This window comes from Salarias fasciatus, chromosome 18 (genome assembly GCF_902148845.1).
Source record: "Salarias fasciatus chromosome 18, fSalaFa1.1, whole genome shotgun sequence".
Taxonomy (NCBI): Eukaryota; Metazoa; Chordata; class Actinopteri; order Blenniiformes; family Blenniidae; genus Salarias; species Salarias fasciatus.
Genome location: NC_043762.1, coordinates 5,680,935 through 5,693,521, shown reverse-complemented (window position 1 = coordinate 5,693,521; position 12,587 = coordinate 5,680,935). Strand labels below are relative to the sequence as shown.

General features: G+C 47.7%; 1 protein-coding gene across 1 annotated transcript; it reads left to right on the top strand.

Moving 5' to 3' along the window:
- The first annotated feature begins 3,411 nt into the window (after positions 1–3,411).
- Positions 3,412–12,254, top strand: ccdc13 (coiled-coil domain containing 13). The gene is made up of 13 exons (XM_030115002.1): positions 3,412–3,423; positions 3,466–3,590; positions 3,664–3,800; positions 7,872–8,014; positions 8,087–8,281; positions 8,361–8,465; positions 8,550–8,684; positions 8,753–8,929; positions 9,687–9,863; positions 10,411–10,508; positions 10,639–10,728; positions 11,760–11,939; positions 12,138–12,254. The coding sequence occupies exons 1-12, from the start codon at positions 3,412–3,414 to the stop codon at positions 11,830–11,832; spliced, it is 1,467 nt and encodes a 488-aa protein (XP_029970862.1). The 3' UTR covers positions 11,833–11,939; positions 12,138–12,254.
- The last annotated feature ends 333 nt before the right edge of the window (positions 12,255–12,587 follow it).

Genomic DNA, 12,587 nt, shown 5'->3' with positions numbered 1-12,587 from the left:
CGCTACTGCTAGCTAGCTAGCTAGCTAGCTCTTTATTGATACCGCTAGCGGTTCACAGGCCAGCATGAGGGATTTTACAGTCAACAATCGAAGAAATGCAGCAAAACACGTAGGGAACATATCAGCACCTTAACAGCTGAAACGTTGGGACTCGACATGCAGCCTGTGTCAATAGATGATCGAATAAAGGTTTTGTCTAATAACTACTGGAATCTCTTTGATTTACTGGGCTCACGAAGGACTGTGTTCCAACAGAGACAGAGCCCTCTAGTGGTTATATAGCACAACTGCCATAGAAAAAGATCAGTGATCTCTGTGGTTCAGCATTAAACTGGTTTCAATCATATTTAGCAGACAGGTTCCACTTGGTTAATGTTAACGATGACTCTTCAGCTCAGATCGAAGTTAAACATGAAGTTCCACAGGGTTCTGTTATAGGACCTGCACTCTTCACATTCTACATGCTTCCTGTAGGGAATGTCATCAGGAAACACTCCATTAAATTCTATCATTATGCAGATGATAAACAAATCTACTGATCTCTGAAGCCAGATGATCAACTTGTCAAACTTTTGTCTTGAAGACATTAAAACCTGGATGAGTCATAATTTTCTCCTTCTAAACTCAGATAAATCAGAAGTTATTATATTTGGAGAGAAATGATCTAAACAGACAGTGACCCTGGATGGTGTCACGTTAACCTCCAGTATCACTGTGAGGAAACAGGGAGTCACCTCTGACCAGGACTTATCCTTTAACTCCCACATTAAACAGGTCTGCAGGACCTCCTTCTTTCACCTGCGTACTATTTCTGAAATCAGGAACATGTTGACTCAAAGCCATGCTGAGAAAATAATCCATGCATTTGTCCCCTCTTGAGTAGACTACTGTTATTCCTTGTTATAAGAGGGCCTCAAAAACTACCTAAAAAGTTTTCCAACTGCTTCAAAATGCTACAGTAAGAGTTCTGACAAGAACCAGCAGGAGAGATCACGTCGGCCCAATATTAGCTTCTCTTCACTGGCTTCCTGATAAATCCAGAATACAAATTAAAACCCTTCTCTTAACCTAGAAAACTGAATAAAAACCAGGCCCCTTTAAGACCTTTCTATTTAGTAAAGCGGCCTGACAGAACCCCCCCAACCATCTCTCTCTCTCTCTCTCTCTCTCTCCAGTGAAGTGTTCCAGTTCTTCCTCTGTGGTTCAGGTCGATGTAGGAATGTCAATCAGTCACAGCTGCAAACAGGAAGAGGAGACGACTTTCTTCTCTGATCTCTTAATGATTTGAACTTTGGATGTTCAATAAAGGAACTCGGTTGATTGCGTTGTAAATTTCAAACAACCGACAAACTGGAGAGTTTTCAAAAAGGAGGAGAGGCTAAGAGGTGATGGGGGCCTCAGAGAGGACCAGCAGACCCCCCCAGAGCCACGTCCCAACAGCTACAGAGGCCACTGACAAGAAACCAGACCATTATGGACCAGAGCCTGTAGACTGGGCCCCTACGGACCCTGTGGACCAGAACCTGGTCCAGAAACATACAAATATACAAAATTCAGGTACAAAAAGGAGGTACCCGGGTACAGACAGAGGCTCGGGTCCTGGAGGTACCTGGCTCCAGATGGAGGCTCGGGTCCTAGGGGTACCCGGGTCCAGACGGAGGCTCAGAGGGGACAGGGTTTTCTGTTTGGCCACTTCTCATCAGACAGGCCTCCTCACTGTCTGTTCTTAAAAGAGATTTTAAAATATTTTTATGAGGCTGCTCCTGCTTTTACTGTTTTATCGCTGTCTTCTGTTGTTTTCTTGTTCCTGTTGTATTTTATTGCACTTTATGTTTTTATGACTGTGTCCAGCGCTTTGCTCCAGACCTGAAGTTGAGCTGCGCCCCGGCGGCTGGGCGGTGTTGGTGTTTCAGATTGCCGCGCGGCCGTCGCGTTGTCATGAAGTGAGACCTGAGCGTCACACGTTTTGGCTGGTTTGTTTCCAGTGAAATGTCTCCAAACTCCAGCCTCTTCCTCCGTCTTCCACTGCAGGCCTGTGGCTACGTTGCATTCTCCACGGCGGCCTTGTGCCCGTCGCATGCAGCTCAGTTTATCTTTAGTATATATTAGTATCTCACTTTACCCGTCCTACTTTAGACTCTACAGCAACTGAATCAAGGATTATTTCATCCAGGATAACCAAGATATCCCAGATTAATCCCTGATTTGATCTTGGTTTTGTGCAACAGGCCCCTGATCAAATCATATCACACACTGCAGCTCGCTGTTGTTTTGTGTTTTCGTCCCCCCAGTGGTTTAGTGCCTTTGTTTTGTGTTGATTGAATTAAATCAAACAACCACAGACCCTGCAGTCCTCAGCTGTTAGCGTCTCAATAATGTTAGTCAGGTGATTAAATTCAATTAACTGTGGGTTAAAACAGAAAGGAAGCCTTGGCCTGGGCCAGCTGCCCTCACAGGGATACTGACTGTCTGAAACATCAAAAACTGTGAAACTCACCAGAGTGTGTAGCAGTGACACACTCAGCGCAGCCAGGAAGACAAACAGAGGTCCTCAGGCACACGCTGCCCATGATATTGCCTGACTTATTTTAAGTTTATGGTCAGATCATCTGACTGAAACTGAGAACGGAGCTTTGATCAGCAGCTTTTGGTGGAAAATACTGTTTGATGTTCTATTTATGCTTGTTTTTTTTTTTTTTTTTACAAATGTATAACCCTTCGATTTGACAATTATACATCCACAATTCCATTTTTCTTATGTTGTTTTTGACAGATACTGGAATACAAATACTGTAACATGAACGTTCCAAAGACAGAGCAGAAAATTAAATAAAATTTTCCTGAAAAAAAATCCTTAAAATAACTGCTGTAAAATAACTAAGGAACACAGTCCCTCAGCTTGAATGTTGTCAGCTTTACAGTCGTGATGGATTTCCTGAGTTTCACTCGACTCTACGCTCCGCCGTTACTGATGTTGTCCCGGTCGTTGCCATGGTTACCTCGCTCTCTCGATGACGCTGCAGCTCTCGCGGATTCTTGTGGGAGTTGGGACGTGTTGACATGCGTTACTGTGGAAACGGGACAGGGCGCGCGCGCGCGTGTGTGTTGCGGAGCGCAGTCAGTGCTTCCCGGAGCAGAAGAGGCTTCAAACGGTGAGTTGATACCAGTCCAGCGGACTGTGTGTGTGTGTGTGTGTGTGTGTGTGTGTGTGTGTGTGTGTGTGTGTGTGTGTGTGTGTGTCTGTGTCTGTGTGTGTGCGTGTTGGGGGGGGGGGACTCTGAAAGTACTGGAATAAAAATACAACAGCAGTGACTGTTATTAGCATTACTACCAACACCCATTAATACAGACAGTGAGACGTTCTCTAAATGTTGTGAGGTGATTCTCTCTCTGTTGGACGCAGCCTTGGTGATGGAGCAGCAGGTGGAGCAGCAGGTGGAGCAGCAGGAGATGGAGCAGCTCCAGCTTCAGTTTCAGCAGCTGCAGAAACAGCAAGAGAGAAGAAAAGAGGAGAAAAAGAAGCAGAGGAAAGCAGAGAGCGTTGACGTGAGCAGCGCTGAGAAGTCGAAGCCAACTGCTGAGACACACAGGTGAGTCCCACCTGAGGTCAGAGGTCGACGTGCAGGAGGAGCAGAAATGTTCACGCTGCTGTTTGTCCCTCAGCACGTCTCAGGAGGAGAGTCAGGCTCTGAGGGAGCTCCAGGACGAGAACGGCCGGCTCTTCAAACTGCTGAGTGAGAAAGACTTTGAGATCAAACACCTGAAGAAGAAACAGGAAGAGGAGCGGCAGGCTTTAGGAGGTACTGTTCAACTGTAGAGGCAGTACAGCCTGATTCCCATTCTCCAAGCTCAAAAATGACTAAATATACCAATTGGGACCATGGGTTATGCCTGCCACAAGAGCCATGGAGTCGTATTATTGACATATGATTGTATAGAGCTTCAGATCCTCTAATTGTGTATGTGCTTGGTGTCATGTGAAAGGAAATTTTATGAGCTTTCAGTTGGTACCACCTGTTATGCCATAACATTTAGTCTTTTTTTTTTAAGAAAAATAGACACGTGTGCTACGTTTTTAGGTGATTTCACCAATACGTCAATAATACAACTTCATGGCTCTTGTAGCAGGCAAAAACACAGTCCCAGCAACATATAGGTATATTTAGTCATTTTAGAGCTTGGAGAACAGGAATATCGTACTGAATAAAAATCTGAGACAAGGAATTTTTTTTAACAGGTCTACTTTAGGAGATACTATGACGCTCTAGAGGCAGGCTTTAGGTGGTATCGTGATGCTCTGGAGGCATGGAAGCAGTGGCGATTGCTCTAACGCCGTGTTTTCACCGGACGTGTTGAACGTGACTGCATTCGTGCGACAAATGAGATTTGATAGTCTTCCTTACGAAGAGAAAAATTTGCGTTAAACCGCAGGGCAGACCAACTCCTAAGACTGAGTCGGTGCAAAAGGTGGGAAAAAGTAGCAGGTCTTTTCAGTTGTCCCAGTATGACAAGGGGAGCTGGCTGACAGGAAGTGCTGTCACCAATAAAATGTCCTGCTGGCCATGCCTCTGGATGAAACCGTCTCAGGGATGTGTTGTCTGGTCAGAAGTGGGCTTTGGGGATCTGTGTAACTTTGACAGGACGTACAAAAGGCGTGAAAGCTAATAGAATTTACATACAAATAAACAGGCACATATTACCGGTACAATGTATGCTGAAAATGAATGATGCTCTGGAGGATGGCTTAGGTACCTTGACGCTCTGGAGCTTAGGCTTTAGGATTTCTCAGGATGCTCTGGAGGCAGGCTTTAGGATTCAAGATTCAAGTTTTATTGTCACATATACACAGTAAAAAAAACACACAGGCTTATTGCTATGCAGTGAATTTCTTAGACTGCAAGCTTCCCAGCAACATAAGAAAAGAAAGAGAAGTAACAATAACTAGGAAAAAAATTTTAAGTAAAATTTCATGTTTAGCAGCATAATTTATTTTAAAGTGCACAGTGCTTGCCTACACAGTCATGTATGGCATTTATTGTTCAGGAGATGAATGGCTTGAGGAAAGAAGCTGCGAGTCGGGTGTGTGTTGTCCTTTATGATGTTGTGGGCTCTCCTGATGACTCTACTAGTGTAAATGTTTTGCAGGGATGGGAAGATCACTCCAGAAATTTGCTGTGTGCTTTTTATCACAAGCTGGAGTGACTTCCTGTCCAGCAGGGTGCAATGGGGTATTTTCACAGCTTCACTACTTCCTGAAAATAGCTGTGCACATTCATTTCCTGTCTTGCATTTTTGGCCAAACTGATTAATCCAGGTGTGTCTGGTTTAGACTGCTGCAACAAGACACACCTGGATTAATCATTTTGGCCAATAATGCAAGACAGGAAATGAATGTGCACAGTTAATTTCAGGAAGTAGTGGAGCTGTGAAAATGGCCCATTACCATACCAAACAGTGATTGCACTGGTGAGCACACCCTCCACTGCGCCTCTATAGAAGTTGCTGAGGATCATAGGAGACATTCTGAATTTCGTCAGCCTCCTAAGGAAGTACAGTTGTTTGTGAGCCTGTTTAGTTATTTGTGTTATGTTATGTGTCCAGGTCAGATCATTACTGACGTGAGTACCCAAGAATTTAAATGTATCCACCCTCTCCACCTCAGCCTCCCCGATGAAGTCGGGAGAATGCTGGAGCCGCCTCCTCTTCGGATCAACAATCATCTCCTTGGTTTTGTTTATGTTCAAGGAGAAATTGTTTTTCTGACTCCAGGAGTTTCTCACACAGCCTCAGAGGGGGACAGTGTTGAATGCTAAGCTGTAGTCAACAAACCGCGTCCTGACATACGTGTCCTTACCCTGGAGGTGTGTGAGAACCGTGTGGAGCATGGCACCGACCAAATCATCAGTGGATCTATTTGGTTGGTACGCAGACTGGGATGGGTGGTACTACTGTTTTGATGTGCTTCATGACTGTCCTCTCAAAGCACTTCATCACTATTGGGGTGAGCGCTATGGGACGATAGTCACTGAGACACTCCACTGGTATTTTTTTAGGGAGTGGCACTATGGTAGCGGATTTAAAGCAGGCAGGTACAGTTGCATGTAACAGAGACAGATTAAACACATCGGTGAGCACATCAGTTAGTTCTGTTGAGCAGGCTCTCAGCGTGCGGCCTGGGATGGAGTCAGGACCAGCTGCCTTCTGAGGGTTGATTCTGCTCAAGGCCCTACGCACCTCTACTTCTCACCTCACTGAGACCGGCATCGCCTCTGTTCTCTCGCTGCCTGGCACCGCAGTACAGCGGTCAGTGTTTGGGACCTCAAAGTGGGTGTAGAACTTGTGCAGTTCGTCTGGAAGTCCCGCCTGGCTAGATGGGGGCCATGTAGTCCTCTGCCTGTAATCCGTGATCTGCTGCAGTCTCTGCCACATGCGCCGAGAGTCTGAGTTGGTGTAATAATGGAACGGCGCAGGCCATATCTGGCCTTTTTGTATTCCTCGGCTTCACCGGACACAAATGCAGCAGAGCGGGCATGTAGCATGGATCGTACCTCCCCGTTAATCCACGGCTTGGTGTTGGGGAAGATTCTGCATTGCTTGGAGGGGATGATGAGATCTCTGCATGTGCTGAAGTAGCCAGTCACACCAACAGCATACTCCTCCAGGTCCACAGAACCGTCAGTCCTCAGAGCAGCAGTCAGTGCGCCTGAAGCAATCCTGGAGAACCAGCTCTGAATCCTCAGTCCATGCTTTGTAGGGTTTCCTGACTGGTGGAGTGCTCTTCAGGAGTTGTCTGTAGACAGGATACAGGAAAATGGAGATGTGGTCAGACTGTCCGAAATGGGGGCGGTGCACGGCCTTGTAAGCGTCCTTCACGTTGCAGTAGACCTGTTCATGGATGTTGTCCACCCTTGTTGGAAAGTCTATGTATTTGTTGTACCTTGGAAGGACACTTTTCAGGTTGCAGTGGCTGAAATCGCCGGCTACAATGAATACTGCATCTGGGTGTAGAGTTTTGTGTTTGCCGACGTGCTCGTGCAGCACCCCAAGTGCAGTCACGTGATCAGCCCATGGTGGAATATAAACAGAGAGCATGTACACAGCGCTGAACTCCCTCGGTAGATAGAAGGGTCTGCATTTTAACATGAGCAATTCGATGTTGGCAGAGCAATGTTTTCCTACTACATGAACATTCGTACACCACCTGCTGTTAAAGTAGGCACAGACACCTCCACCTTTGGTCTTCCCCGAGTCTGATGTGCGATCTCCGCGGTGCACAGTGTGTGTGTGAAGCAGCAGAGCTGAGTCCGGTACGCTGTCCGAGACCCAGGTTTCCGTGAACATAAGAGCGCAATAGTCTCTCATTTCCTTCTGAGTGGTCGCTCTGGTCCGTAGCTCATCTACTTTGTTATCAAGTGAGTGGACGTTAGCTACGAGCAGACTAGGCAGCGGTGGTCTCGTGGCTGTGGCCTTTAGCCTAGCATGTAGCCCTCCTCTCTTGCCTCTCTTCCACTTCAGCGTGTTGTGTGCGGCCTGTGCTGGTGATGCGAGGCCTTTGGCTGATGTTGACTGGGGATGGCCTGGTTAGCCACATTAGCTGAATCCAGTCGGAGGAGGAATCCGGAGTCCAGCAAGTTGTTTTTAGGCTCAAAATGAGTTCCACTCAGATCCAAAAGCTCCCGAAGACTGTACCTGAATATTGCGCTGCAGAACAAGAAGTTTGACAACAGCAGGAACACAAAAGGAAACAAAAAGACGATGTGGACGAGGAGGTATTGTGATACTCTGGAGGCAGGCTTTAGGAGGTACCGTGATGCTCTACGCTCCTGTCACTCCTCCTCCAGTAGGATCTATGGTTGTTCCTTCTTTTCCAGGCTCGCCCAGCTTGTCTGCAGCTGCTGCTGCTACAAAGATCGTTGAACTTTCCAAGAAGATCCGAGAGCTCAGTGCTGAACTGGAGCAGGAGAAGACCAGAACCAAGCAGCAGACCTTCAGGATCATGGCGCTGGAGAAGGAGGTGCAGGTTCTCTTCAGGTGTTTTAACTGAGCTTTTGAGAAGAGACGGCAGATGTTGTGCTTGTGTGTGCAGCTGCAGGCAGCTCCGGGCCGTCAGGTGGACGGTTCTGAAGGCCGTCAGGAGAACCTTCTCTCTGGAACCACAGCTTCTGCCGACAGTCCCACCATTAGATGTCTGCAGGACAAACTGGCAGCAGCTCAGCTGAAGGTGGTGGAATATCGCAACCAGGTTCAGGCTTCCAAACAAGAGTTGAAGGTGGCTCAGAAGGTATGAAGTGTTTTCCTCGGACTCCTTCAAGAACAACTTGAGGAAACCAACTTCTCCCCAAACCTGTGGGCCGCTGCAGGTTCTGCTGAGCGAGCTCGGAGAGGACGTACCCCTGCAGCAGCTCCTCGCCAGCCCGACCAGCTTCAGAGGAAGAGCGCAGCAGATCCTGGCTCTGCAGACCCGGGTTAGCCCCCCCCCCCCACCCCAAGAACAGGTACAGGTCAAGGTACAGGGAGGGACCTGACCACACCTTCCTGCTGTGAAACAGGTCCGGGATCTGGAGCAGCAGCTGAACCAGAGACAGAGCTCATACGAGAACTGTCCATCCACCAAGAGTCCTCCAGGGGACAGAAACCTCAGCCACATCCGCGCCATGGACAAGGAGAGGAGGGAGGCGCTGGAGGTGCGTGGGAAACCCTGGAATGGGTGTGTGAGTGCGTTCACGCCCTGACGACTGCCGTCTGCACACAGAGGATCTTGGTCGAACACGAGCTGCTGCTCAGAGAGCACGAAGACGTGAAGAGGAAGCTGGAGGCCTCCAGGGCCCGAAGCAAGGCACTGAGTGGGGAGGTGAAGTCTCTGAAGGAGCAGGTCTGCACCCTGCTGGACAAAGGACGACACGACGACGAGCTGGTGGACGCTCTACTGGTCAGGCGCTCACACACACACACACACACACAGTCATGCTGCAGACGTTCAGGTAGAAACAGACTGTTGATGTGAGTGTTTATAGTTATAGTTCAGTTATAGAAGTAAATCTATTCAACGCTTCCATGAAGGAATAAATGAAATAGATAATAAATAGTTGTAGACAGATCAATTTGCTGAAGACCAGATCGATCATGTAATCAATAAATACACATGCTGAAGCTGAATAAGAACTCATTTCCTGCAGAAGGAGATGGAAAGTTCCACTTTTAGGTTCTAAATCTGCTTTCGTCTTCCTGAGTCGACTTTATTAATTCATCACACACTCTGCTTGAAGGGAGCAGGGAGGGACCGACTGAAACACACACTTCTTAGAATGACTGCAGATTTCCTGTCACATGTTCAACACAGGGACAGGAGGAGAGGAGGAGCTGGTTCCTGCAGCTCTGCTGCCCCCTGCAGGATGAATGCACATACCACAAACAATGTCATACACACCTTTACTTTTTAATCCACAAGAGAAGTAGCAAATAGAAATAGACCGACCGTAAATGAGTTGTGCTGTTGAAACTAATACTCTTGAGTAGTTTTGAAGAACAGTACCTTGCATTTTTACTCATAGTCGACTACATTTTACTCTCTGTGATCACGTCAGCGACCTCGAATCGAGTGAAGTATTTCAGAAGATGGACGCATTACAGTTTACAGTTGAGAGACAATGTTTCAGTTCTCTCTCCGTGTTGTGTGTGTGTAACAGAAGCAACAGAGTCAGATGCAGACGATGCTGCAAAGCTTCACCGTTCAGCAGAAGAAGACGCAGAGCCACCAGCGGAGCGACGAGGCGGCAGAGCACAGCGCGCTCGTCCACAGCCTGAAAGTCACCCTGGCAGAAAAAGATGCTCAGATCAAAGAGCTGCAGCGGCTGCAACACAAAGTACACAACAAAGTACACACCAAAGTACACCGTCGTGCGATATGAAGTACACACTGAAGTACATACTGAAGTACACACAAAAGTACACAGTGAAGTACACACCAAAGTATACAATGAAATACAGACTGAAGTACACACCCAAGTGCACACTGAAATACACACTGAAGTACATGCTGAAGTACAAACTGAAGTACACACCAAAGTAGAAGTACACACCGGGGTACACACTGAGATACATACCAAAGTACACTCCAAAGTACATACTCAAGTACACACAGAAGTATACCCCGAAGTACACACTGAAGATCTCACAGAAGTATACATTGAAGTACATAATCAAGTACACACTGAAATACACCCAGAAGTAAACACTGAAGCACACACTCAAGTATGCTCTCAAGCACACACTAAAGTACACACTCAAGTACCCAAAGAAGTATACACCGCAGTATATACTCAGGTACATACAGAAATCCACACCAAAGTACACTCTGAAGTCTGACGGTTCAGAGTCACACTTCACCTGGAATGTCATGTCTTTCAGCAGCATGGAGAGGACACGGAGGACGGCGTGAGGACCAGGGACGACGGTTCAGGAGTTTCTCCACAAGAGGGCGACATTACCCCGGGAATGATGCGTTCAGGGTAAATCAGACTGACCAGACATGGTGTCACTGTAATCAGATTACTGACGTGAGATACTGCTGCTTTGTGTGTGTGTGTGTGTGTGTGTGTGTGTGTGTGTGTGTGTGTGTGTCTTTCCCTCTGTTTTCAGGGGGGTTTCCAGGTTTGGTCATAAGCTGGTGCTTCCTGGAGTGGGGGTCAGTGTGGATCTGATGAGTGTCGGCGCTGTGAAACCAGGGCGGTGTGTATTCCATGCTAACATGCTAACATGTTTGACTGAGCACAGTGTGGGAGGTTCAAGACAGGAAGAGGACATGTCAAACATAAACATGCTGATGTCTGAAGACAAAGTCATCTGCAAACGTCTGGAGCTGGTCACAGCCACACACACACACACACACACAAACACACACAATCACCATAAACAAGCTTCAGCAGGAGAAGGTCCCTTCATATGTCACTGACAAACATCATGGCCGCCTCCAGATGTGCTGCTGTTCATCACATCTGTCATCCCAGAGCAGCAGCTGCTCTCCTTACCTGTGCAGGTGTGACTGAGCTTGGTGCGGTGACAGCGACCAAACTGCCGACACGCTGATGGAAGGTTCTGGGAACTGTTCCAAACCTCCCACTGGGAAATTCCCACTTTGCTCTCGTCCCACCTCCCCGTTATTCATGAATACATGATGTGTGTCAGGAGGCTGAAGCACTGCTCCAGTCAGCTTCACTGACACCAAACACTCGTTGACTGCTGCTCTCTGGCTCTCCGTCAGGACATCCAGCTCACGCTTCCTTTTCCAGGACCGATGCAAACCTTCACGCAGTGGCTGAACTGCATGAAGGTTTGTGTCCCTCGCAGTGACCTTTACTGACCTTTACTCACTCTTACGGACCTTTCTACTGTCTGTAAGGCCGTCAGCTGCTGCCACCGGCGTCCTTTTCCTGGTGGGACTCAGTGTTCCTTCAGGCTCGGGCTGCTCCATGATGGAAAAAATCATAATCATAATTATTTTGATCAATCATGGATTATTTACATGATTATATCTGAATTTGCAACAGCATTTTTTGAACATGTTTTAAAAAAATCTATGAAATATATAAAAATATCTTGGAATGGAGTGGTAAAAAATGAAGTTTTGAGATGATTCGGAGCTAAACTGGTAAACACGATTAAAGTGGGATGACTGGAGCCGTCTTGCTTCAGGCTGGAGCTTCTTCGTTGGAGCTGAATTAACACACTGCTCACACCGGATGTGTTTGACTCGTTGACAGAGGAGGAGCAGCGTCTCCAGCCGGAGGAGGAGCGCCAGGAGAGCAGGAGAGGTCGAGCGACGGCGAGGAGTGAAGGCGTCCTCCTGCCGGCTGACCTCTGACCTCTGACCGCTACACAGCCTCCACACGCCGGGAGGAGGCGGCGTCGGACTCTCTTCACTTCAGCATTAAAACATTAAAGTCAGTTTGTATGAACTCAGGAAAAGCAGCCTGGGTTTTCTTCCACCTCCTGAATATAACTGGAATATTTTGCCCAATGTCTGAAGCGCTACACTAACATCCGTGTCCGAACCCCCCCCCCCCCCAAAAAATATCACGCTTAATTTAAAGTCATGGCTGAGTTAGTGTGTGCCTCTCTCACCGCAGTATTTCTTCCAGGAGGCGCTGCGAGATTGGCAGGTCGCTGCCGGGCTGAGAGAGTGCCACAAGACAAAAATATCAGCGATGAAGAAAACCTTTATGTTGGAGGAAACACTGCAGCCTGTGTGGAGGCGGCGGCGGCGGCGGCGGCCTCGGCCCTGTGTCCCGCCGGCAGATAAAACCTCTGCAAGGCAGATGTGGAGCCGCTGATAGGAAGCAGGCCAGATGTGGAGCCTCTGATAGGAAGCAGGCCAGGAGTCCTCCAGGGTTATTGGAGCAGACTGGTGTTACTGTGTCACTTCATGTCACACATTAGTACCAACGCTCCTGTTGACTTCACGTATTTGCGGGTGTCATCACTCTCAAATAAATTACACTTCACCAAACAGTTTTGGGATTGTTTTGTGGGGCTGTATTACGCAGAAAGGTGTAGATTTATTCCAAAATGCCCAATAACCCAGTAAACCA

Excerpts from the sequence above, each read along its gene's own strand:
- ccdc13 (XM_030115002.1), top strand. Across the intron at positions 8,930-9,686 it reads AGCTGGTGGACGCTCTACTG|AAGCAACAGAGTCAGATGCA; the intron begins GTCAGGCGCTCA and ends TGTGTGTAACAG. Across the intron at positions 10,729-11,759 it reads GGCGCTGTGAAACCAGGGCG|AGGAGGAGCAGCGTCTCCAG; the intron begins GTGTGTATTCCA and ends ACTCGTTGACAG.